General features: G+C 39.8%; 1 protein-coding gene across 1 annotated transcript in view; it reads right to left on the bottom strand.

Moving 5' to 3' along the window:
• The window catches only part of LOC136135040 (cytochrome P450 3A28-like), a 43,248-nt gene extending 16,021 nt beyond the window's left edge, over window positions 1-27,227 (bottom strand). Inside the window, exons 1-9 of the mRNA XM_065892854.1 lie at window positions 27,070-27,227; window positions 24,555-24,648; window positions 22,435-22,487; window positions 19,980-20,079; window positions 13,609-13,722; window positions 13,259-13,347; window positions 11,783-11,931; window positions 5,587-5,714; window positions 1,416-1,482 (exon numbers count right to left, since the gene is read on the bottom strand). Coding sequence (XP_065748926.1) covers window positions 1,416-1,482; window positions 5,587-5,714; window positions 11,783-11,931; window positions 13,259-13,347; window positions 13,609-13,722; window positions 19,980-20,079; window positions 22,435-22,487; window positions 24,555-24,648; window positions 27,070-27,140 — 865 coding nt within the window. The 5' untranslated portion in view covers window positions 27,141-27,227. The remainder of the gene's footprint in view (window positions 1-1,415; window positions 1,483-5,586; window positions 5,715-11,782; window positions 11,932-13,258; window positions 13,348-13,608; window positions 13,723-19,979; window positions 20,080-22,434; window positions 22,488-24,554; window positions 24,649-27,069) is intronic.
• Between the last annotated feature and the right edge of the window lie 469 nt (window positions 27,228-27,696).

Raw genomic sequence — 27,696 nt, 5'->3', positions numbered from 1 at the left:
ATACAGAAATCCTTATGTTCATCAGTCTTGTAGAAATATATTTGATGTTCTTAACTTTGTCCATTGAGAGGATCTAGAAGCAAAGAAACCCTAGTAGCAATGAGCATTCCTAAGATCCCAGATTTTGATTTCTAAATACCATTTCTCACTAAAGGGAACCAGAGTTCCTTGGGAAAAAAATGGCTGATTCCAGGGCTACTCAGGGGAAATAAAAGAGAAACCTGGACTGTCTTACATCAGAAAGTGAGGAAGTTCCCAAAAAATGATAGATTAAAGAATACTGGATACTCTGTGTGCTGTAATGGTGGATATAGCTCATTATACCTTTGTCAAAAACCCATGGAATGTACAAAACCAAGAATGAACCCTAAGGTCAACTATAGACATTGGGTGATAATAATGTATTAATGTACGTTCATTGATTGTAACAAGTGCACAACTCTGGTATCATCTTTTGATAGTGGGGAAGCTGTGTGTAGTTGGGGTAGGATGTATATACTGGAAATCTCTGTACTTTCCACTCAATTTCGCTGTGAACCTAGCTGCTCTAAACAATAGTCCGTTAAAAAAAAAAAGATTTAAAAAGAAGAAAGAAGAAAAGAAAAGAGAATACAAGATCGCACTTGAAAAAGCTCCAGTGGACAAAACTGAAAGAACCTGAAAATCAAAATGAAGAGTGATGTAAGAGAGTAACTTAGTTATACATGAGATCATGCTGATATAAATAAACAAATAAATGATTGGGGGAGAATGGAAAGCTCTCCCTACAAAAGAACATCAATTCATAAATACAGAAGAATGATGGAATTAGAAAGTCATCATATTGCAACCACCATAGTAACAATGGTTTCAGTCAAAAACCATCCATGGGTGGTAAGACTAGTGGGTGACAATTTGAAGAAGAACACTATATTTCCAGTCTCAAAGGTTTCTCCCACCAGCTGCTTGTTAATGACAAAGGAAAAAATTGAACTTTACAGTAGACTAAGCTAGTGAACACAACTTTAACCACGTGTTCCAAGTTAAGGTCATCAACACTGGGGCAATGTTCCTCCTGATGGGATGAAGCCTTGATGCAAATTTTCAGGCAGAGGTTCTGACTCACTGGGTCCAGAGGAGCCTGAGAATTGACATTGGAAACAAGCTCCCCAGAGGTTCGGCTGTAGGTGATCCACAGACCACGACTGACTCATGGGCATGACATCCTTGTTATACTTGCCCTTCGAGCTCTGAACAAGGTTGTGCCTGCGTACTTCTAGAAAGTACCTCTGGCTACCATTTCTATCTGACCATGTGTCTTCCTTCAACTTGGCAGAAATCCCCAGCTGCCTGGAAAACTTCCTGCACATTTTCAGAACCAGCCCCTAGCTCTGCGCCCCACCGACAGTGGCCCCTCTGAAGCTCTCCTTGGTTACCTTTATGGGTGTCAATTTCTTTGGAATTCTGAGAGTTAATCATCAGCTGAAGAAGATCCACTCGGTGCTAGAAGCAGAAAGAGAAATGTCAATGGCGGAAAGTTACTTGTGAAGACAGAAATAAATCAGGAGTGTATATTTCACACCTCTTTCCTGAGAATATGACCCCTTAAAGAGCAGAAGGCTGACCAGTACTAAGTCCTCAGTGACCAAAACATCCACCTACAAATCTTAGAGAGCATGATGTTTCCCTGAGAGAAACCCAGCCATCATGTCCATCTGCTTTTTGGTCCTCACTCTCTCTGATCTTTGGTTTCTCTGGCTTTTGAAACAGCTTCTTAACTAAAGTTATCTGCTCTCTCTCCTGTCATACCTGTTTGCTTAGGAAAAGATCCATGACATCAGTCCCTGTTATCCCTCCAACTTTTTTTATTTATTTATACAGCAGGTTCTTTTTAGTTATCAGTTATCCATTTTATAGATATTAGTGTATATATGTCAATCCCAATCTCCCAATTCATCACACCACACCTGTGAAGCCATCTGGTCCTGGGCTTTTGTTTGTTGGAAGATTTTTTTTTTTTTGCGGTGCGCGGGCCCCTCACCGTTGTGGCCTCTCCCGTTGCGGAGCACAGGCTCCAGACACGCAGGCTCAGCGGCCATGGCTCACGGGCCCAGCCGCTCCACGGCATGTGGGATCTTCCCGCACCGGGGCACGAACCCGTGTCCCCTGCATCGGCAGGCGGACTCTCAACCACTGCGCCACCAGGGAAGCCCATGTTGGAAGATTTTTAAGCACAGTCTCAATTTCAGTGCTTGTGATTGGTATGTTTACATTTTCTATTTCTTCCTGGTTCAGTCCCGGAAAGTTGTGCTTTTCTAAGAATTTGTCCATTTCTTTCAGGTTGTCCATTTTATTGGCATACAGTTGCTTGTAGTAATCTCTCATGATCCTTTGTTTTTCTGCAGTGTCAGTTGTTACTTCTCCTTTTTCATTTCTAATTCTATTGATTTGAGTCTTCTCCCTTTTTTTTTTTTGTGGTACACGGGCCTCTCACCGTTGCGGCCTCTCCCGTTGCGGAGCACAGGCTCCAGACGCGCAGGCTCAGCAGGCATGGCTCATGGGCCTAGCCGCTCTGCGGCATGTGGGATCTTCCTGCACCGGGGCAGGAACCCATGTCCCCTGCATCGGCAGGCAGACTCTCAACCACTGCGCCACCAGGGAAGCCCGAGTCTCCTCCCTTTTTTTCTTGATGAGTCTGGCTAATGGTTTATCAATTTTGTTTATCTTCTCAAAGAACCAGCTTTTAGTTTTATTGGTCTTTGCTATTGTTTCCTTCATCTCTTTTTCATTTATTTCTGATCTGATCTTTATGATTTCTTTCCTTCTGCTAACTTTGGGGGTTTTTTTGTTCTTCTTTCTCTAATTGCTTTAGGTGTAAGGTTAGGTTGTTTATTTGAGACATTTCTTGTTTCTTGAGGTAGGCTTGTATAGCTATAAACTTCCCTCTTAGAACTGCTTTTGCTGCATCCCATAGGTTTTGGATTGTCGTGTTTTCGTAGTCATTTGTCTCTATGTATTTTTTGATTTCCTCTTTGATTTCTTCAGTGATCTCTTGGTTATTAAGTAGTGTATTGTTTAGCCTCCATGTGTTTATGTTTTTTATGTTATTTTCCCTATAATTGATTTCTAATCTCATAGCATTGTGGTCAGAAAAGATGCTTGATATGATTTCAATTTTCTTAAATTTACTGAGGCTTGATTTCTGACCCAAGATGTAATCTATCCTGGAGAATGTTCCATGTGCACTTGAGAAGAAAGTGTAATCTGCTGGTTTTGGATGGAATGTCCTACAAATATCAATTAAATCTATCTGGTCTATTGTGTCATTTAAATCTTGTGTTTCCTTATTAATTTTCTGTTTGGATGATCTGTCCATTGGCGTAAGTGAGGTGTTAAAGTCCCCCACTATTATTGTGTTACTGTCTATTTCCTCTTTTATAACTGTTAGCAGTTACCTTATGTATGGAGGTGCTCCTATGTTGGGTGCATATATATTTATAATTGTTATATCTTCTTCCTGGATTGATCCCTTGATCATTATGTAGTGTCTTTCCTTGTCTCTTGTAACATTCTTTATTTTAAAGTCCATTTTATCTGATATGAGTATTGCTACTCCAGCTTTCTTTTGATTTCCATTTGCATGGAATATCTTTTTCCATCCCCTCACTTTCAGTTTGTATGTGTCCCTAGGTCTGAAGTGGGTCTTGTTTTTGTATCCATTCACTGAGCCTGTGTCTTTTGGCTGGAGCATTTAATCCATTCATGTTTAAGGTAAATTATCAATATGTATGTTCCTATGACCATTTTCTTAATTGTTATGGGTTTGTTTTTGTAGGTCCTTTTCTTCTCTTGTGTTTCCCACTTAGAGAAGTTCCTGTAGCATTTGTTGTAGAGCTGGTTTGATGGTGCTGAATTTTCTTAGCTTTTGCTTGTCTGTAAAGCTTTTGATTTCTCCATTGAATCTGAATGAGATCTTTGCTGGGTAGAGTAATCTTGGTTGTAGGTTCTTCCCTTTCATCACTTTAAATATATCATGCCACTCCCTTCTGGCTTATAGAGTTTTTGCTGAGAAATCAGCTGTTAACCTTATGCAGTTCCCTTGTATGTTATTTGTCATTTTTCCCTTGTTGCTTTCAATAATTTTTCTTTGTCTTTAATTTTTGTCAACTTGATTACTATGTGTCTCGGTGTGTTTCTCCTTGGGTTTATCCTGTATGGGACTCTGCACTTCCTGGACTTGGGGGCTAATTCCTTTCCCATGTTAGGGAAGTTTTCAACTTATAATCTCTTCAAATATTTTCTCAGGTCATTTCTCTCTCTCTTCTCCTTCTGGGACCCCTATAATGCAAATGTTGCCCCAGAGGTCTCTTAGGCTGTCTTCATTTCTTTTCATTCTTTTTTCTTTATTCTGTTCCGTGGCAGTGAATTCCACCATTCTGTCTTCCAGACCACTTATCTGTTCTTCTGCCTCAATTATTCTGCTATTGATTCCTTCTAGTGTAGTTTTCATTTCAGTTATGATATTGTTCATCTCTGTTTGTTTGTTCTTTAATTCTTCTAGGTGTTTGTTCTTTAATTCTTCTAGGTTTTTGTTAAACATTTCTTGCATCTTCTTGATCTTTGCCTCCATTCTTTTTCCGAGGTCCTGGATCATCTTCACTATCATTATTCTGAATTCTTTTTCTGGAAGGTTGCCTATCTCCACTTCATTTAGTTGTTTTTTGGGGGTTATATCTTGTTCCTTCATCTGGTACATGGTCCTCTGTCTTTTCATCTTGTCTATCTTTTTGTGAATGTAGTTTTTGTTCCACAGGCTGCAGGATTGTAGTTCTTCTTGCTTCTGCTGTCTGCCCTCTGGTGGATGAGGCTGTCTAAGAGGCTTGTCTCCAACTTTAATTCTTAATGAATGATCACATAAATTAATCCCCTGATATTTGCAGAGTTCATCGGCAGCTTTTGTAGAAGCATCTTCAAGCCCTTCACCCTTCCAGAATGCTACACATTCTTCAGTGACATCCTGAGTACCCAGCCCTGTCCCCTGACCTGCAGACATACTTGTGCTGGCCTCCAGCCCTCATGAAGGCAGAGCTGGGTTAACCCACTTGTGGCTCCATTGGCCAGAGAAGACTCCTGCCCACTCCAACTATGAGTGAGCTCAACTTTTAAAATGACTACACTGCATCAGGTGGCTGACAGGGCCTTCCATTGGACAACCTGTGAAATAGGAAGCTTGGAACTGAAGTGATTCTTTGCCAAGCTAATATTTGGTGAAATACCAGTGAAATCATTTTTAATCAGTAACTTTTATCCCTTAACCATTTATTGAAGAAAAGTGGTAAACTCCTTATCTCAATAATATTTATGCAGTGACATATTAATTGGCATGCCTATTATTATATTTAAATATTGCTCTCTGGCTCATACTCTTATTTCCTTCCCCAACTTCCTCCTTATTCATTCCCCCCAAATTTTAGAGTCCTCCTATTCTAAACTCTATAGTTTTCTACCTACATTTAAAAAATGTAGAGATATGCATAAGAAATATGTGTACAGCTCAATAAATTATCAAAAAGTGAGCCCCCTCATGTAACCACCACCAGACTTTACCGTTTGTTTATCTTTGAGGCGACTCTCTTTCATCCTTTTTACAGACTTTGCCAAAAAATTCACAGAAGTTTTTGGAAACAGAGTAATATTTAATACTTCAAAGACTGGGGTGAGGAATGGAAATAATACTGTAGGGAAAAAGATAAAAGGAAGCACAGCGAAAATGCAAAGTTTACTTGGTGCAATCATAATGTGCTCTACCAATCAAAAAAGTAAAACCACCAGGATGCTCAATCATGACCCATTGCCTCTATGACCTTTGCTCAGACTTCGAAGCCAATGACTGAGCAAGGCCAAGTCCACATATAGGGGCTATCACTGCAGCAGTGAGATCAGTGGCCTCTTCTGCATCTTTGGATTGACTAAAGGAACTGGATTACATTCTGGGACCTCATGGCCTTTAATTCTTGGACTAGCATCTCTTTGGATAAACCAGACTGTAATCTGTTGCTTCAACTAATTGTGCAGTTTAAAAAATAATAATCATGATAGAAATAATATGGTGCGTGTCTTTCCACCACAATGGAATGTACTTAGAAATCAATACCAGAAAGAAAATTGGGAAACACACAAATATGTGGAAATTAAATAACACACACTTAAATACCCAACAGGTTGTAGCAGATATCAAAAGGCAATCAGAAATTACTTTTAGATGAATAAAAATACAATATACCAAAACTGATGGGATGGAACAAAAGTGGTGTTCAGAGAGATATTTATGGCTATATATATATATATATATATGTTTAGATATTAAAAGAACAGAGATCTCAAATCAAGAAGCTAAATTTCCACCTTAATACACTGAAAGGAGAAGAGCAAACAAAACATAAAGTGAGCAGAAGGTAGAAAATAGTAAAGATAAGTAAAGAAACTATAATGAACAGGAGAATAAAAAACAATGGAGAAAATCAGTGAAAACAAAAGCTGATGTTTTGAGAAGGTTTTTTAGATAGATTGGCCAAGAAAATAAGAGAAAACACTCAAATTTTTAGCATCAGAAATTGCTACTGACATTTTAAAAATGAAAATGACTTTAAAGAAATCTACATATACTCAATAACTTGTAATAACCTATAGGAAAAGAATCTGAAAAAGAATACATATACAGGGACTTCCCTGGTGGCGCAGTGGTTAAGAAACTGCCTGCCAATGCAGGGGACACGGGTTTGATCCCTGGTCTGGGAAGATCCCACATGCCTCAGAGCAACTAAGCCCCTGTGCCACAATTACTGAGCCTGCGCTCTAGAGCCCGCGAGCCACAACTACTGAAGCCCCTGCGCCTAGAGCCCGTGCTCCGCAACAAAAGAAACCACCACAGTGAGAAGCCCGCACACCACAGTGAAGAGTAGCCCCCACTCGCCGCAGCTAGAGAAAGCCCACACGTGGCAACGAAGACCCATCGCAGCCAAAAATTAATTAATTGATTTAAAAAAAAGAATACATATACGTGTGTGTGTCTGCATAGCTGAATCACTTTGCTGTACACTTGAAACTAACACAACATTGTAAATTAACTTTATTTCAATACAAAAAAGTAATCTATGAACAACAGTATGGCAATAAATTAGACAATTTAGATAAAATGTATGGATTCTTAGAAAGACACGAACTATAGAAACTGACTTAAACAGAAATAGACAATCTGATATACCTATAAGAAGTACAAAGTTTTAGTTAGTAATCAAGAAACCACCCACAGTTTGGCAAAGAAAAGCTCATGTCTAGATGGTTTCAGTGGTGAATACTACCAAATATTTAAAGAATTAACACCATTTTTTTTAACAAACTCTTCCAAAAATTGGAAGATGTTGGAACACTTCCAAATTGTATGAATCTGTACTAAAACCAGGCAAATCGGATAAGATGGTTCTTTGGGACACCAGTCCACCATCTTCCTGGTCTACTGGCTTTCCTAATAAAGTCACTATACCTTGCTTCAATCAGTCAATCAATCAATCAATCACTCAAACCAGCACAAGTAAAGAAAGCTACAGACCAACATACCTTATACCATGGGTGCACAAATCCTCAACAGAATACTAGCAAACTGAATCTAGCAACATATAAAAAGTGAGGGCTTCCCTGGTGGCGCAGTGGTTGAGAGTCCGCCTGCCGATGCAGGGGACGCGGGTTCGTGCCCCGGTCTGGGAGGATCCCACGTGCCGCGGAGCGGCTGGGCCCGTGAGCCATGGCCGCTGAGCCTGCGCGTCCGGAGCCTGTCCTCCGCGACGGGAGAGGCCGCAACAGTGAGAGGCCCGCGTAACGCATAAAAAAAAAAAAAAAAAAAAAAAAAGTGATACACACCATCACCAAGTGGGGTTTATCCCAGGAATACAAAGTGTTATAATAAACCGTGTCAAAGGAATAAAAAACAATGACCACATGATCATCTAATAGATGCATAAAAAGCATGTGACAAAACCCAACACTCTCTTGTGATAAAAATACTCAACAAACGGGAACAGAAGGGAATTTCCTCAACTTTAGAAAAGGCATCTATGAAAAACTAAGCTAACACTATACTTAATAATGAAAGACTGCATGCTTCCCCTAAGCTTAAACTTTCCCTAAGTTTAAGAACAAGACTAGGAAAATCATAAAGACAGAAAGTAGGCTGGTGGTTACCAGGGGCTGGGGGCAAGGAATAACAGGGAGTTATTGTTTAATGGGTATAGAGCTTCAGTTTCACAAGATGAAAACAGTTATGGGGATGGACAGAGGTGATTTTTACACAACGATGTGAACGTACTTGATACCGAACTGCACACTTAAAAAATGGTTAAGATGGAAAAAAAATGTTTATCATGAAATATATCAAATACAAAGTGTAAATAAAATACATATGTATAATTTAAAGAAGAAAAAAAAAGAACAAGACTAGGAAGCCTCTCTCATCACTTCCACTCCACACTGTACTAGAGGTTCTAGCCAGGGTAATTAGGCAACAAAAGGAAATAAAATGTATACGTATAGAAAATGAAGTAAAACTCCTCCACCATCAGATAACACGATCTTGTATATAAAAAGTCCTAAATAATCCACTAACATCCTATTAGAACTAATACACAATTTCAACAGGGTTTCAGGAAACAAGGTCAATATACAAAATCAATTCTATTTCTATACACTGTAATAAATAACCCAAAAGTGAAATTAAGAAAATAACTCTATTTATAATAACATAAAAAAAGAATATTTAGGGCTTCCCTGGTGGCGCAGTGGTTGAGAGGCCGCCTGCCCATGCAGGGGACACGGGTTCGTGCCCCGGTCCAGGAAGATCCCACATGCCGCGGAGCGGCTGGGCCCGTGAGCCATGGCCGCTGAGCCTGCGCGTCCGGAGCCTGTGCTCCGCAACGGGAGAGGCCACAACAGTGAGAAGCCCGTGTACCACAAAATAAATAAATAATAATAATATTTAGGAATAAGTCAACGAAAGAAGTGCAAAACATCTACCCTGAAAACTGCAATACTGTTGAAATAAAGAAAATCTAAGTAAATGAAAAACATCCCATGTACATGTATAAGAATACTAAACATTGTCAAGACAGCAACTCTACAGATTTAACTCATTCCCTATCAGAATTCTGGCTGGCTTCTTTGTAGAAACTGAAAAGCTGAATTTAAAATTCATATGCAATTGCCAGGGGCACAGAAGAGCCAAAACAATCTCGAAAAAAAAAAGAATAAAGTTGTAGGACTCGTACTGCTGATTTCAAAACTTATCATAAATCTATAATAATCAAGGCAATGTCATACTGGCATAAGAATGGACATATAGATAAATAGAATAAAATTTAGACTCTGGAAATAAATCCACTTGTCTATGGTAAACTGCATGTTGAGAAGGGTTACAAGACCATTCAATGGAGACAAAATAGTCTTTAATAAAAGGTTCTGGGATAACTGGATAGCTGCATGCAAACGAATGAAATAGACCCTTACCTTACACCATATACAAAAATAAACTCAAAATAAATCAAAGACCTAAACATATGAGCTAAAACTGTACAACTGTTAGAAGAAAACCAATGAATGGGTAGATCTTCATGACCTCAGATTTGGCAATGGATTCTTAGACATGACACCAAAAGCACAGGGAAAAAAAGGAAAATAAAGAATTTGTGCATGATGAAAATAAAAATTTTTCACTTTAAAGCAAACTAGCAAGAAAGTGAAGAGACACCTACAGAAAGGGAAAAAAAAACTTTCCAAATCATGTCTGATAAGGGACTCTTACCTAGAATACATAAAGAACACTTACAACTCAACAACAGTAGTATTGAATATAATCCAACTATAAATAGGCAAAATATTTGGATAGACATTTATCTAAAAAAGATTGTGGGGTAACAGTTTGGCAGTTACTTATAAGTTAAACACAGTTACTATATAACTCAGCAAATTCACCTCTGACTACATACCCAAAGAATTGAAAACAGGTATTTAAACGAAAACTTGTACATGAATGGGCATAGCAGCACTGTTCGTAAGAGCCAAAAGCTGGAAATGACCCAAGTGTCTGTCAACTGATGAATGGATAAACAAAATGCAGAATGTCCATATAATGGGATATTATTTGGCCATACAAAGAAATGAAGTACTGATATATGCTACAATTTAGATTACCCTTGAAAACATCATGATAAGTGAAAGAAGCCAGCCACAAAAGCCCACATATATGATTCCATCTATACGAAGTGTCCAGAATAAGCAAATCTATAGAGGTAGGAAGTAGATTAGTGGTTGCTTAGGGCTAAGAGGAGTGAGAGGTTATAGTTAGGTACAGGGCTTGTGAGTTGACAAAAATGTACAACAATTGACTGGAGTGATGGTTGCACATATCTTTGAATGTACTAAAACCCTTTTTTTTTCAACCTTACTGAGTTATAGTTGAGATACAGTACTGTATTAGTTTGGGTACAGCATAATGACTTAACATACGTATATTGTGAAATTAACCGCATAAGTTTAGTTAACATTCCTCACCTCATATAGTTACAAAAAAATATCTTCCCTTGTGATGAGAACTTTTACGATCTACTTTCTTAGTAATGTACAAATATATCATACAGCAGTGTTAACTATACTCACATTGTACATTACACTTTCAGTACTTTTTATGTTACAACTGAATATTTACACCTTTTGACCACTTTTATCCAATTCTCTCACCACTCAACCGACACCTCTGGTAACCAAAAATCTGATCTTGTTTTTCTATGAGTTTGGTTTTCTTCTTCTTCCTTTTTTTAGTTTAGTTTTTTTTTATTCTACATATAAGTATTTGCCTTTCTCTGTTTGACTTATTTCACTTAACGTAATACCCTCTAGGTCCTTCCACTTTGTTGCAAATGGCAGGATTTTCTTCCTCTTCTGGGTGAATAATATTCAATTGTGTATGTGTGTGTGTGTATATGTATATATATATATATATATATATATATATATATATATATATATGGAGACTCAAGTCCTAGAAGAACCTGGCTTTCTCATATATATATATGTATATATACCTATATATACACACATATATGTGTGTGTGTATATTTACACACGCGCACATACAATATCCAGTTGTGTATACTGAATGTTGTATATATTTTGCCTGTCCATTTCATCTGTTGATGGATAGGTAGGATGTAAAAACCAATGAATTATACATTTTACAGTGGTGCATTATATGGCATGTGAATTGTATCTCAATAAAGCTATTATTTAAAAAAGAAAGATAGAGCTTCCCTGGTGGCACAGTGGTTAAGAATGCACCTGCCAATGCAGGGGACATGGGTTTGAGCCCTGGTCCAGGAAGATCCCACATGCTGCGGAGCAACTAAGTCCGTGTGCCACAACTACTGAGCCCACGAGCCACAGCTACTGAGCCCATGTGCTACAACTACTGAAGCCCACACGCCTAGAGCCCATGCTCCACAACAAGAGAAGCCACCACAATGAGAAGCCAGCGCACCGCAACGAAGAGTAGCCCCCGCTTGCCACAACTAGAGAAAGCCTGTGTGCAGCAATGAAGACCCAATTCAGCCAAAAATAAATAAATAAATAAATAGTTAAAAAAAAAAAGAAAGATAAAGGAAGAAAGGTGGAGAGGGAGGAAAGGAGGGAGAGAAGGAGGGATGGAAGAAGGAATAAAGAAAAAGGAATAAAAAAAAAAGGAATAAAGTAGTGCACATACTTATTGAGAAAATTAATGGAGAGAGGAGATTAAATTTTAACATCTTCTTGCTATATTCCACAAAGGGATCTTGTGGGCTGTTGAGGGAATCAATGTTCACTCCAAATGCTGTGCCAGTAATCACATCCATGCTGTAGGCCCCAAGGAAGCTGAGTAGAGAAAGATAGGAACAACTAAAATCAACACCTCTTTACTCTCCTTACCCAACACATATAACAAGAAGTGCATGTAAAATCAGATGCCCAGACAAGGCAGGTAGAGAGCCACACTCTTTCAGAACCACCTGTTGGTCCATGGAAGAGTCTATGCTACTATCACTCACACATGAGGTGTGTCTGAGGTGCCAGTGATGCAGCTGGCCCTGTGCCAGGAGGGCTGGGGACACTAAGGCAAGTTAGACGTCCCCCCACAAACTCAAGGAGCTCAGTCATACAGGGATAGACACCCATAATCAGACAAAGTACAGTAGTGTGTTTTGACTACAGGCAATAATAAGTGTATAAGGACTGCGTCTGAGCATAACCAAGTGTATAAATTTAACACATCCTGGGGGAGTCAAGAAAGGGGACGTTGATCTGGGTCTTGCCTCACCATAGAGTGTGCACTCAGAGCTGATTCCTCTTCAATGAATTACAGAACAGCAGCACCCTGTTCTGAGGTCCCAGGAACATCATCCCTCACTGTCTTACACCCCTGCTAAGGATCCTGAAACACCCATACTTCCTCAACTCCAGTGGTCTGTGGTTGACCTGAGGGCAGACTCATTTCTGTGAAATGTAAGAACTAAAAATATTTCTAGTTAAAAAAATAATAAATTACTCCAAATTTGACTTAGGGAATCCCATAGCTAAGTGATCTTATGTCCTCAGTTTTCCCGGGACATTCTCAGTTTATACCTGTTGTTACAGCAGAATTTAAAAAAAAAAATCTCAGTTTAGACAACAAATGCTATGATCACTCTACCCATAGCCTGTACAGGGCCTTCTCTCTTTTGAGGCTAAAGGAAGAACAAATGGTGGTTAAGAATTAATATTTAGCATTTTCCTCAGGAAAACTGTGAAGAGATTTAATTTGTTTCAAGTTCCATACCGTAACATTCCTGCCCAGTGCACTGTCTGCCAATATGTACGAAGAGCCTTCCCCACCTCCGCTCCACACCCTCTACACTCAATACTGTACACAACAATGTTTCTCCTTTCTAAACTATGTGTTTTGCCTTCCAGAATACCCAAAGCGACAGTTAAGCAGATAAGTTCATCCTGGCTCATGTACACAGGAGAAGACCCTTTCTCTCCCCGCTGCCCTGCTTTCTTTGGCGAGCCACCACTCATTCTGGGGTGGCCCACTGGAGTGGTACCACCACACACTTACTTCTGTCGGTCACTACAGTAACTCAGCAGTGGGAATCTGGCTCCATGGCAGGCATCTGGAGGGTCTCAATGCAGCTCAGGTACCAGCAGCTTCACCCCTACTTACTCTTTCATGTTGATTGGCTTGCCTTTCCCTGCTTCCTTCTTCAGGTTCCTCACCAACACGTCTCCAAACTGGCTAATGATGGGGAACATCTAGATACAAAGTACAACATCACCTGAAGTTAAATGCAGACTCAAGTCCTAGAAGTACCTGGCTTTCCCAAGCATGGAGCAGTAAGTGGCATTTTATAAGGAATCTTAAACTGTCTCTTCTAGGAAGTAAAGATAAAAGACCATCATTAGAAAACTCAAAATCAGCAGACTTCTCTTTGGAAAGGGACTATGACCTTATTTTCTACCTGTCCGTACAGTCATTCCTTAAGTTTCTAGTTGAAAGTCTTCTTCTTTTCTTACCTCCTTGAGCTTTCCACTGGTGAAGGCTGGAGACAGCAATGATCGTAATCTCTTCCATTGTTCATCCTCAGACAGAGAGACGGCATATTTCATAATTCCCATTGGACCAAAAGACTAGAGTCAAAAGCAAAACACAGAGTCTTATTGGCACTGTCCCAAGGTGATTGACCAGATCTGGGAGCCTATTCTTGAAGCTCCAAAGAAATAGCTATCTGGAGAGGGCAGAAAGCAGAAGCAAGAAGAACTACAATCCTGCAGCCTGTGGGAAAAAAACTACATTCACAGAAAGATAGACAAGATGAAAAGGCAGAGGGCTGTGTACCAGATGAAGGAACAAGGTAATACCCCAGAAAAACAACTAAAAGAAGTGGAGATAGGCAACCTTCCAGAAAAAGAATTCAGAATAATGATAGTGAAGATGATCCAGGACCTCGGGAAAAAAATGGAGGTAAAGATCGAGAAGATGCAAGACATGTTTAACAAAGACCTAGAAGAATTAAAGAACAAACAAACAGAGATGAACAATAAAATAACTGAAATGAAAACTACACTAGAAGGAATCAATAGCAGAATAACTGACGCAGAAGAACAGATAAGTGGTCTGGAAGGCAGAATGGTGGAATTCACTGCTGCGGAACAGAATAAAGAAAAAAGAATGAAAAGAAATGAAGACAGCCTAAGAGACCTCTGGGACAACATTAAACGCAACAACATTCCCATTATAGGGCTCCCAGAAGGAGAAGAGAGAGAGAAAGGACCTAAGAAACTATTTAAAGAGATTATAAGTCGAAAACTTCCCTAATATGGGAAAGGAAACAGCCACCCAAGTCCAGGAAATGCAGAGAGTCCCACACAGGATAAACCCAAGGAGAAACACGCTGAGACACATAGTAATCAAATTGGCAAAAATTAAAGACAAAGAAAAATTATTGAAAGCAACAAGGGAAAAACGACAAATAACATACAAGGGAACTCCCATAAGGTTAACAGCTGATTTCTCAGCAGAAACTCTATAAGCCATAAAGGAGTGGCATGATATACTTAGTGATGAAAGGGAAGAACCTACAACCAAGATTACTCTACCTGGCAAAGATCTCATTCAGATTCGATGGAGAAATCAAAAGCTTTACAGACAAGCAAAAGCTAAGAAAATTCAGCACCACCAAACCAACTCTACAACAAATGCTACAGGAACTTCTCTAAGTGGGAAACACAAGAGAAGAAAAGGACCTACAAAAACAAACCCATAACAATTAAGAAAATGGTCATAGGAACATACATATCAATAATTACCTTAAACATGAATGGATTAAATACGCCAACCAAAAGACACAGACTTGCTGAATGGATACACAAACAAGACCCATATATATGCCGTCTACAAGAGACCCACTTCAGACCTAGGGACACATACAGACTGAAAGTGAGGGGTGGAAAAAGATATTCCATGCAAATGGAGATCAAAAGAAAGCTGGAGTAGCAATACTCATATCAGATAAAATAGACTTTAAAATAAGGAATATTACAAGAGACAAGGAAAGACACTACATAATGATCAAGGGATCAATCCAAGAAGATATAACAATTATAAATATATATGCACCCAACATAGGGGCACCTCAATACATAAGGCAACTGCTAAGAGCTATAAAAGAGGAAATCGACAGTAACACAATAATAGTGGGGGACTTTAACACCTCACTTACACCAATGGACAAATCATCCAAACAGAAAATTAATAAGGAAACACAAGCCTTAAATGACACAACAGACCAGATAGATTTAATTGATATTTACAGGACATTCCATCCAAAAACAGCAGATTACACTTTCTTCTCACGTGTGCATGGAACATTCTCTAGGATAGATCACATCTGGGGTCAGAAATCAAGCCTCAATAAATTTAAGAAAATTGAAATCATATCAAGTACCTTTTCTGACCACAACGCTATGAGATTAGAAATCAATCACAGGGAAAAAACCGTAAAAATCCCAAACACATGGAGGCTAAACAATACATTACTAAATAACCAAGAGCTCACTGAAGAAATCAAAGAGGAAATCAGAAAATACCAGAGATAAATGACAACGAAAATACGATGATCCAAAACCTATGGGATGCAGCAAAAGCAGCTCTAAGAGGGAAGTTTATAGCTATACAAGCCTACCTCAAGAAAGAAGAAAAATCTTAAATAAACAATTTAACCTTACATCTAAAGGAACTAGAGAAAGAAGAACAAATAAAACCCAAAGTTAGCAAAAGGAAAGAAATCATAAAGATCAGAGCAGAAATAAATGAAATAGAAACAAAGAAAACAATAGCAAAGATCAATAAAACTAAAAGCTGGTTCTTTGAGAAGATAAACAAAATTGATAAAGCATTAGCCAGACTCATCAAGAAAAAGAGGGAGAGGACTCAAATCAATAAAATTAGAAATGAAAAAGGAGATGTTACAACAGACACCACAGAAATACAGGGCATCCTAAGAGATTACTACAAGCAACTCTATGCCAATAAAATGGACAACCTGGAAGAAATGGACAAATTCTTAGAAAGGTATAACCTTCCAAGACTGAACCAGGAAGAAATAGAAAATATGAACAGACCAATCACAAGTAATGAAATTGAAACTGTGATTAAAAATCTTCCAACAGGGCTTCCCTGGTGGCGCAGTGGTTGAGAGTCTGCCTGCCGATGCAGGGGACACGGGTTCGTGGCCCGGTCTGGGAGGATCCCACATGCCGTGGAGCGGCGGGGCCTGTGAGCCATGGCCTCTGAACCTGCGTGTCCGGAGCCTGTGCTCCGCAACAGGAGAGGCCACAACAGTGAGAGGCCCACGTACCACAAACAAACAAAAAAACTTTCCAACAAACAAAAGTCCAGGACCAGATGACTTCTTAGGTGAATTCTATCAAACATTTAGAGAAGAGCTAACACCCATCCTTCTCAAACTCTTCCAAAAAATTGCAGAGGAAGGAATGCTCCCAAACTCATTCTATGAGGCCACCATCACCCTCATACCAAAACCAAACAAAGATACTACAAAAAAAGAAAATTACAGACCAATATCACTGATGAATATAGATGCAAAAATCCTCCACAAAATACTAGCAAACAGAATCCAACAACATATTAAAAGGGTCATACACCATGATCAAGTGGGGTTTATTCCAGGGATGCAAGGATTCTTCAGTATATGCAAATCAATCAATGTGATACACCATATTAACAAATTGAAGGATAAAAACCATATGATCATCTCAATAGATGCAGAAAAAGCTTTTGAAAAAATTCAACACCAATTTATGATAAAAACTCTCCAGAAAGTTGGCATAGAGGGAACCTACCTCAACATAACAAAGGCCATATACGACAAACCCACAGCAAACATCATTCTCAATGGTGAAAAACTGAAAGCATTTCCTCTAAGATCAGGAACAAGACAAGGATGTCCACTCTCAGCACTATTATTCAACATAGTTTTGGAAGTCCTAGCCATGGCAATCAGAGAAGAAAAAGATACAAGAGGAATACAAATTGGAAAAGAAGAAGTAAAACTGTCACTATTTGCAGATGACATGATACTATACATAGATGACATAATACTATACTAAAGATGCCACCAGAAAACTACTAGAGCTAATCAATGAATTTGGTAAAGTTGCAGGATACAAAATTAATGCACAGAAATCTCTTGCATTCCCATACACTAATGATGAAAACTCTGAAAGAGAAATTAAGGAAACACTCCCATTTACCATTGCTACAAAAAGAAAAAATACCTAGGAATAAACCTACCTAGGGAGACAAAAGACCTGTATGTAGAAAACTGTAAGACACTGATGAAAGATATTAAAGATGATACCAACAGATGGAGAGATATACCATGTTCTTGGATTGGAAGAATCAATATTGTGAAAATGACTATACTACCCAAAGCAATCTATTCAATGCAATCCCTATCAAATTATCAATGGCATTTTTAATGGAACTAGAACAAAATAATCTTAATTTGTATGGAGACACAAAAGACCCCAAATAGCCAAAAGAGTCTTGAGGGGAAAAAAATGGAGCTGGAGGAATCAGACTCCCTGACTTCAGACTATACTACAAAAGCTACAGTAATCAAGACAATATGGTACTGGCACAAAAACAGAAACATAGACAAATGGAACAAGATAGAAAGCCCAGAGATAAATCCATGCACCTATGGTCAACTAATCTATGACAAAGGAGGCAAGGATATACAATGGAGAAAAGACAGTCTCTTCAATAAGTGGTGCTGGGAAAACTGGACAGCTACATGTAAAAGAATGAAATTAGAACACTTCCTAACACCATACACAAAAATAAACTCAAAATGGATTAAAGATCTAGATGTAAGGCCAGACACCATCAAACTCTTAGAGGAAAACATGGGCAGAACACTCTATGACATCAATCACAGCAAGATCCTTTTTGACCCACCTCCTAGAGAAATGGAAATAAAAACAAAAATAAACAAATGGGACCTCATGAAACTTCAAAGCTTTTGCACAGCAAAGGAAACCATAAACAAGACAAAAAGACAACCCTCAGAATGGGAGAAAATATTTGCAAATGAAGCAACTGACAAAGGATTAATCTCCAAAATTTACAAGCAGCTCATGCAGCTCAACATTAAAAAAACAAACAACCCAATCCAAAAATGGGCAGAAGACCTAAATAGACATTTCTCCAAAGAAGATATACAGATTGTCAACAAACACATGAAAGAATGCTCAACATCGTTAATCATTAGAGAAATGCAAATCAAAACTACAATGAGATATCATCTCATACCGGTCAGAATGGCCGTCATCAAAAAATCTACAAACAATAAATGCTGGAGAGGGTGTGGAGAAAAGGGAACCTTCTTGCAGTGTTGGTGGGAATGTAAATTGATACAGCCACTATGGAGAACAGTATGGAGGTTCCTTAAAAAGCTAAAAACAGAACTCCCATACAACCCAGCAATCCCACTAATGGGCATATACCCTGAGAAAACCATAATTCAAAAAGAGTCATGTACCAAAATGTTCATTGCAGCTCTTTTTACAATAGCCAGGACATGGAAGCAACTGAACCATCCATCAACAGATGAATGGATAAAGATGTGGCACATATATACAATGGAATATTACTCAGCCATAAAAAGGAACAAAACTGAGTTATTTGTAGTGAGGTGGATGGACCTAGAGACTGTCATACAGAGTGAAGTAAGTCAGAAAGAGAAAAACAAATACTGTATGCTAACACATATATATGGAATCTAAAAAAAAAAAAAAGCTCATGAAGAACCTAGGGGCAAGATGGGAATAAAGATGCAGACTTACTACAGACTGGACTTGAGGATACAGGGAGGGGGAAGGCTAAGCTGGGACAAAGTGAGAGAGTGGCATGGACATATATACACTACCAAACGTAAAATAGATAGCTAGTGGGAAGCAGCCACATAGCACAGGGAGATCAGCTCAGTGCTTTGTGAGCACCTAGAGGAGTGGGATAGGAAGAGTGGGAGGGAGGGAGATGCAAGAGGGAAGAGATATGGGGACATATGTATATGTATAACTGATTCACTTTGTTATAAAGCAGAAACTAACATACGATTGTAAAGCAATTATACTCCAATAAAGATGTTAAAAAGAAACAGTAAGTGATTTCACGAAGTGTTTTAGTATGGATAAAATAATAAACTATAAAAATACCAAAGGGCTTCCCTGGTGGCGCAGTGGTTGAGAGTCCGCCTGCCGATGCTGGGGATACGGGTTCGTGCCCCAGTTCGGGAAGATCCCACGTCCCGCGGAGTGGCTGGGCCCATGAGCCATGGCCGCTGAGCCTGCTCATCCGGAGCCTGTGCTCCGCAACGGGAGAGGCCACAGCAGTGAGGCCCGTGTACCGCAAAAAAAAAAAAAAAAACCAAAAAAATTGCTCTACTAAGACCCTGATAAGAGGAAATGACAAGCTACTCACTGTGACTATAAAAGAATGGTTAGAGGGAGATTGATGGGGAAGTAACATTTCTATACATTGATTGTGGTGGTAGTTACACAAATCTACATCTATGATAAATTTTCATAGAGTAACACACACGCACTCACAGCAAATGAATGCACATAAAACTGATAAAATCTGAATAAGCTATGTGGATAGTATCAATGTCAATTTCCTACTTTGATACTGTACTATAATTATGCAAGGTATTAACCTTTGGGAGAAACAGGATGAAGGGTTTCCTTCACAGCACCTTCCTGTATTTTTCTTTTTTGACAATATCCTGTGAATTTATAATTATTACAGAATAAATATTTAATAAATAAATAATATTTAAACTTTAAAAATGGATGCTTACCCTCCGGTTTGTGAAGACAGAATAACATTCTTTCACTAGCACTGTTTTGATTATGTCTGGATCTGTGACAACCAACAGAGGCTGTCGACCTTCATAACACCTGTGTAGGGAACAGAGATGTGATTAAATTTAATGATCTGGTTTCTGCAGCTGGACTCACAGCTTAAGTCCAGACTCTCATCCTGACATTACATAATCCTTACTCCTAGAGATCATGGTTAGAAATAACATTAGAACATTTGTTAAGTCTAGGTGTTGTTTACATGGGTTATTTCCTATGCCATTCTCCATAACTTTTATAGGTTTAAAATATTTCATTATCAAAAAGGAAGTTAGCTTAGTAAATAATTGAAGGCAAGTAAATTGTCTAAGAATGAAAAAACTAATTAATTAAGGAGTCCACCCACTCATTTTTGAAGATATATCAAAAGCATGAAAAAGGCCTATGAAACTTATAGACACATTGATCATAAATATGTAAAATGTGTCTGCAAATGGAAGAAGATTTGGAATACTCCACAAGTGAGAGTGGGATTATGAAAGATTTTCTCTGCTCTATTTTCTAAAATTTGCTTTCTAGTTCATAATTTTTAAAAGGAAATATTATATTAACTAATAAGGAGATATCCTTGGTAGCATCAAGGTTAGAAAAATTTGAAACAAAAGGACAAAGAGAATAAAGAAATTCAGAGGAGCATGTATAATTCATTTTTAAAATATGTTCTTTTCATTACTTATATTTTTTCTTCGACATGGGTCCCAAGTGGGCCTCAGGCTCCGTGTAGGTGACAGCCATTAGCAGCAGGGCAGGCCTATGTTTGACCCACCTAACCACATAAAGCCAACTCCTCAGATGTGATACATCCCAATTTGGCCTGATCTCCTGACTGTCAGGATGCCCGTTCATGGGAATGGGCCACTGGCATGAGGTTGACTCTAAGTTAATCACACTGTCTTCCGGCATTTTGTTTCCTCTATCAATCGCTTGCGATGGCTAGAACACAATGGAAGGTTTTCTACATGTTACCTATTATTCCTCTGACTTCACACAGGAGTTTCAGATGGTTTTGTGATCACATATAAAAATGGATGAGAACCAGTGCATTATTTCCCCCCCCAAAAAAATTCTAAAACTCAGAGGGTTTAAGTGGGTGTCATGTGCATTTAGTGTTGAAGCAGTGACGGAAGGGATTGAAGAGGTACTTAATCTGCTCTTCCATCTGATTGACCATATTACTTGGATGATTCCCTTCTTCCCATCATGTTTTTTCAAAAACACCTGGGTGGAGAAGAGATCGTGGTTTGGGGTGACACTTTATATTCAGATGTCACTCCAGCCTTAGTATTTCTTATATTACCAGTTAAAATACAGATTTTTGGCCCTATCCCAGATCATATTGATTTGGTATGCTGATGGGTGGGGTCAAAGTTCTGTATTTATAACAAGTTCTCCCAGGTGGTTCTCATTTACACCCAAGCATGAGAACCATTTTCTAATGAGAGAACTGGGATCCACCATGAAAAAGTGACTCTATCCAGAGCTCACAAGTATTAAATGTTGAAGGGGCAGTTGGAGCTGGTCCAGTAGTGATCCACAGCTATGTGCTCTGTCCACTCAATCACATTGACTTTTGGGGCCATGGCAACTCAGCAGGGCCCTATGGTTTCCGAGGACTTGATCAGAGAAGATGAAGAGGTACAGAGAGGCAGAGCCTTCTCCCATTTCCTTTTGGCAAACAGTCACTACATTACACCTCTCCTGCTGCTCTCATCAAACCTACAAAACTCCTAAAGTCTGTGAGCCCACATGACACACTCTGGGTTAGATATATCCCACATCTCTTCAAAGCCAGAGAAAAATAGTAGATAAAACAATAACTGAATACAATTACATTGGAAAGTCTTGGCTGAAAATGAAAAACAATAACAAAAAAACCTCCATACTTGTAGAGAATGTAAAAAGCTGAGCAGAAATTGTTTCCTATTTTCTTTACCTGTAACCCCCAGCTCTTTTTCCAAAAGAACATATTAAATGCAAAACTTAAATAAAGGATTCTTGGCTTTTAATTAAGTGAATCATGTGGAAAAGGGTCAAAAATGCATTTATGGGCACATATTAGAATGTTCTGGAATAATGCATTTTATGCAATTAAATGCAACCTAAGGAAAGAAAAATGGAGAAGGGGGGAAGAGTGACACTGGACAGAAAGCGATGTTAGGAGTCCCTGGGCCTCAAAGTCTGGAGAAAAGTGATGACCTGCAAATCTCCAGGCCTAATTCAGACTGTAGACCTGGACACCTGGCTGACACCTGGGATCCCTGGTAGAAAGAACAAGACTCCAAAGTTTTACAATAGACTTCATCTCAAGAAGCTCTGGACTGAGATTATCTTCCATACCACAGGGGGCGCCACATCATAACAAGTCTATCCGATGGAACTTTCCAGAATACTCACCCCCACATTTTCCCATACTTTTTAAAACATCCATTGTCAAACTCCCAAAAACCCTGCAAGAGAAACAAAATTAGATTATTAAACTAAATGTATTAAACCCTACCTCTTTTGGGGACAAAAATACCTTGAAACCCATGAAATCAGGCTATTTTCCACTGGCAGGTAGAAGGAAGTTCATATTCAGAGACTTCTTAGGGGAAATGAAGGGAAAAAAAGGAGATATTGGAACAGAGAATTTTAAATCACTCTTGCATTTTCTCTATTACAGATACTAAATGTTTACCTTTGCCTGTGAATACTAAGTACCTCCTTGTCTTTCATGAGAAAATTGAAGCGAAGGGTAAGTTAGATTGGCCTGTACACACTTTCATCTCCTAGTTAAGCAGCCTTTTCATTTATCTCATGAGCCTTCTCTAGATTTCTAGAAGAATTAGGAAGTTAAAGACACCAGCGACCTTTTTAGTCCAGCAGATTTAAGTAAGTCTAAGGGGTGTGTGTTGAGTGAGAAAATAAATGAGTGAATGAATGACAAAGTAGATCACCTTCTAGTTTTCCAGCTCAACACAGAAAAGATGGGGAGTTACCACAACTACAAACAACACCACCAATTAAAACACTTGCCCTGAATTTTCCCTCTGTTGCTTAAAGGAAAACAAACTTCCTGTTACTAAGTTTCTGCTGTGATATTTGATGGTTTACCTATGAAAATGAAGGTCCCAGAAACATGGGTCTTGGAGTGCATCTACTAAGGAGTTTCATCCGGGAAAGGTGGAAAATAAATTATTGCTTTTTCAGAGAGAGAACAGTTCATGAAGTTCACAGGCAGTAATGAGACAATGAAGACCTCAGTTGGGAGAATCAGGATCTGAGAAACAAGGCTTATGTCTGCAGGAAAGGAAATCTGAGCCAGAGAGCAGCCTGCACACAAGGCTCTGCCCCCTGGACACATGGACGTAGCTCATGACCTTCATTTCAGGGCCAGGCCCTGGGCAAGGCATCAGAGCTGGATTAATATCAAGGCTCAGCCAGAATTCATAGTCCATATGCCACCTAGTACATTCTATTGAGTTCAGTTCAATTTTTAATAATTTTGTCAAATCATATCCTTTCTAGTGATTTTGTATATGTAATTCTGCCTTTTTTTTTTTTTTTTTTTTTTTTGCGGTATGTGGGCCTCTCACTGTTGTGGCCTCTCCCGTTGTGGAGCACAGGCTCCGGACGCGCAGGTTCAGTGGCCATGGCTTACGGGCCCAGCCGCTCCGCGGCATGTGGGATCTTCCGGGACCGGGGCACGAACCCGCGTCCCCTGCATCGGCAGGCGGACTCTCAACCACTGCGCCACCAGGGAAACCCGATTCTGCCTTTTTTTTTTTTTTTTTTAAAACCCCACAACTTATTTAGTGGTTAAATACCTGAAGTAACTAGACAACCACCATCCTGTCTCCGTTACACCTACTCACTGCTCAGATGCATCCATAACGTGCTTTCTTTGGAGGCACGGAAGTAAAGCAAAAAGCTCTTGCTCCACCCCTCGAAACACAGAAGATGTCAGGGTTATAGCAAAAATGGAGTAGAGCCACAGAAATAACTACAGGCATTAGTAGTTCTTGAGATAATTCAAGTAGGTGCAAATTACCCGACATTGAATACTCAGGCTGCGTTAGAAACTGGAGTTACCAAGCAATCCAGGAGGAAGAAAAAAATGCTACCCAGAGCTTATGCTACCAACAGGAAAGCCTGACTGTAGTGTAGGCAGCTTAATAAGCCACGACCAGGCACCCTCTTCATGCTTTTCTCCTAATACTAAGGGGATGGTGCCTTCCTGGGAATCTGCACCCGGCAGAAAGAAAATCCTCTTCACAATACTCACCAGATGGAAAATCAAGTCCTGTGCTGAATCAGCTAGAGAGCTGGTCTGTCTGAAGCCGCAAAACCTGAGGCTCCTAACACCTAAAAATAGAGGTGTGTTGTAAAATTGGCCATGTGCTGGGTGGGGCCCATGATATTTCTGGAAAGTGTGAAACCTCAGAACTTCCTCCTGAGGAGGGGCAGTTTTACTATATTATTAAGCTGAGATTTGCCACCATAAGAAGCAAAGCTGGAGCTCAAACAACACACACCTTTCGGTAGGACAGAATATTTCCAAAATAAGGCAGAGGTCTCGGCCCAGGAATCCCCAGCTTCTTAAAAAGTCCATGTGAATAAGTCCCATATCTGTAAAGTGAAAGAAGAAACCAGGTCACAGGAATTATGGAATAGTGGTGCTGGAGCTGGCCAGTCACTGACTCAGAACTGGAACAGTCAACCTAAGGAGATAGCATGTAGGCAATAAAAAATACCAGCAGCTCCAAAAGCAATCATTACATTTACTCATCATCTCCTTGCCCACCACCAATACGAGACCCATTAAAGGTAATGATGATTAGCCAAAGTCAGCTTAAGTCTTCACAGTTCCAATCTTAGAGTGAATACTTTATAAATGTTTCTAATTGGAGTGGTCCTGAGAGGTTCAGGCTGGAATTCTTCCAGGGAATTCACTCATATTTATTTGGTAACTTGACTCTTAGATGATTTGGAGATTCTCATTCTAGGTAGAAAGGGAAAATTTCTTTTTCTGTTCCAATAATGAGATTTTGCTCAACTTCGTCTGCAAAACAACAGTTATTGAGAGCCTACTGTGACATTGTTCTTACAATTTGCACGGAGATTTTTATGCTTTTCTTTCCCTCTGTATCCTGACCCCATTTTAGGATTTAATTCTTCTTAAGTCCAACTTCATAATCAAGCCTTAGAGAATAACAGTGTCCTAATTTCTATAAAATACAAACTGTGTTCAAGGCTTCCATTGGCATCATAGAAATGTGAGCACCTTTCAGCTACACTCAAGTCTCTGTTGTCAGGCAATTTGCTTGATTTGCCCTACAGAGAAGGGTGACTGACCATATGTTCCCTGAATGTAACTGTATAAGTGAACCAACGACTAGAGGATCCATTTCCAGACCGTTCTTTCTCAAATGGTATCTGGTCCTCCAACCTGTGATACTCACCTGCTAAACACAGTACCAGGTACACTCATTATTTTCAAGATCCTCTATCACAGATTAGTTTGTTTACTGCCTCTGTGCGCCAACTACCTCAAAAAGCCATTAAGGCTGGTGCTTCCTACAGCTGGTGTACGTGAAACTCATCTTCACGTGTTCTGTGTGGAATCCCGCAAATGGGGGGTTTGAAATCTTGCAGGTCTTCTCAGTCTGGTGTTTCTGAGAATTGACAGAGTGGAGGAAAAGAGAGGTTGAGGGGAAGAGGTTGCTGGCAATGGTTTTAGTGATGAAGTTGCTAGGCCGTCAAAACTAACTCTGTAGGGGCAAATTAGAAAGGTATGGCTGAAAGTGTGCTATGTAGAAATGCTTCAACATGCTCTGCAAGCCCTTTTAGCTAAAAGTGGGCCTTGCAAACTTCAGGTACCTCCCTGAAGACAGCAAAAGAGGCATTGTGCAACACAGAATGAATAACCATAAAATGTTCCAGAATGTTTAAGACTTTTTTCTTCTTTGAAGCTTAGTTTTTAAGGTCTTACAGGTTCCAAATATTCTGTACAAATCCATCAAATCTTATGTGATAAAATAAACCCAAAAATTGCCTAAAAGGAACTGTGCTTGAAGAGGCAGCAGAGGCACTTTGGCCAAGCCCAGCTGGGTGTTTAGATCCTTCCTCCAGAAAAGTTGGAGGTGTGAGCACCAACTTCCAAAATGGGAGTGACTTGGGCTATTCCAACCCCCGTTTCTTCCTTCACCTTCACAACCAGGGCAAATCAATTTCCCTTTCTGAACTTTCAACGTGTTACATGAACTCTCAGATTTCTATGCTGATGCTAAAGCTCTCAGAGACGAGAGGAAAAGCTGAAAGAAATGAATATAATTTCAAGGTTTCTGCCAAGTGTCCTCTCCTCTAAAGATTTCTCATTTGGGGGTAGATGGTTCTGCATAGTACAGGGTGGGGGAATTGAGCCTTGGAAGGGGCTGCCGTAGGAGGGACACAGGAAAGGGGGAAGAGCTGATATGAAGTGAAGGGCAATCAATTTCCAGCCCCTGGGTGACAAGGTGCCCTGTGTAAATGACATCTGGGGAGGGAGGGAAGGAAGCAGGAACCCCCTGAGTGACACAGGGGCCAATCCTTCTATACGGCTCTTGCAGCAGATACTGAACCCAGAAGGTGAAGATGAGACAAATCCCAAGTTACTTCACGCCTCCAGGATCCCCAGAGCTTGGGAAGGGGACAGCACCCCACTGCGCAGGGACCAGTTGTTTTAAATCTTCCCCTGGTGGATTCTGGTTGATTAGTCTGGGTCCATGGAAACTGGCAGTCAATCATCCCCAGGAGTAAACAACGTCACTAAACCCTCCCAGCTACAGAAGATAAAAACTTGGCGGGGTGGTGGTAGGGGGGGTGTTTGTTGATTACTCATTCAACAGAACTGGGTTAAGATCGATAATAACCCCTTTGGTGTTTGTAGCACCCACAGCTTAAGCAACTTTCCCTCCACTAACTGATCCTCAAAACAGTAAAGGGAAAGTGGGACCTGATGAGCACCCCAAGTCCAAGGTTACAGAGGAGATCAGAATCACAGATACTCACAGATAGAGGAGTACCAGGCTGGTAGCCAGGAGAACCCAGGTTTCCACGGAAAAGCTCGGGATCAGGTCCATGGCCACTCTCCTCGGTGATTCTCTCCTCTGAGTTTCTTCTCAGCTGCGTGTGTTACTCTTTGCCTGCCTGCTTCCTTTCACACTCAGGGATGATTCATTGAGGCTGAAATGTTTATGTCCTGGGAAGGCGGTAGAGCTGGAGCTGCAGCCAATAGAAGGGCTACCTGTGCTCCACCTGCATGAGCCCTCCCTGCCTTGATAGTTGGCATCAAGGACAGTCCAGTTTGACCTCCCTTGACTTCATATTCTGTGGCCATTCAATAACAACTCAATCAGTGTTATCAGTAATTTCAAAGGTTACAGAAACTCAAATAAAACCACTAGCCACAAATATCCTCTAAACTGCCCTTTTCTCTGTAACTGCCTGAACTCCAAAACTTGAAATCCTTCAGACATGCTAGGTCTACTAATCTTTACCATGCAGTTTCCTCTGCCTAGATATCCTGGTTTCCCCATAAGGCACCTACTCATCCTTCAAATCCCAGCTCAGAAAGCACATTGTTTTAGAGACTTCCCTAAACAATAGGAATAACCACTTCCTCTTCTGGATGACTTC

This window comes from Phocoena phocoena, chromosome 15 (genome assembly GCF_963924675.1).
Source record: "Phocoena phocoena chromosome 15, mPhoPho1.1, whole genome shotgun sequence".
In the NCBI taxonomy this organism is placed as follows: domain Eukaryota; kingdom Metazoa; phylum Chordata; class Mammalia; order Artiodactyla; family Phocoenidae; genus Phocoena; species Phocoena phocoena.
Note: the sequence above shows the minus strand (reverse complement) of the source record. Positions and strands in the feature narration are given on the sequence as shown.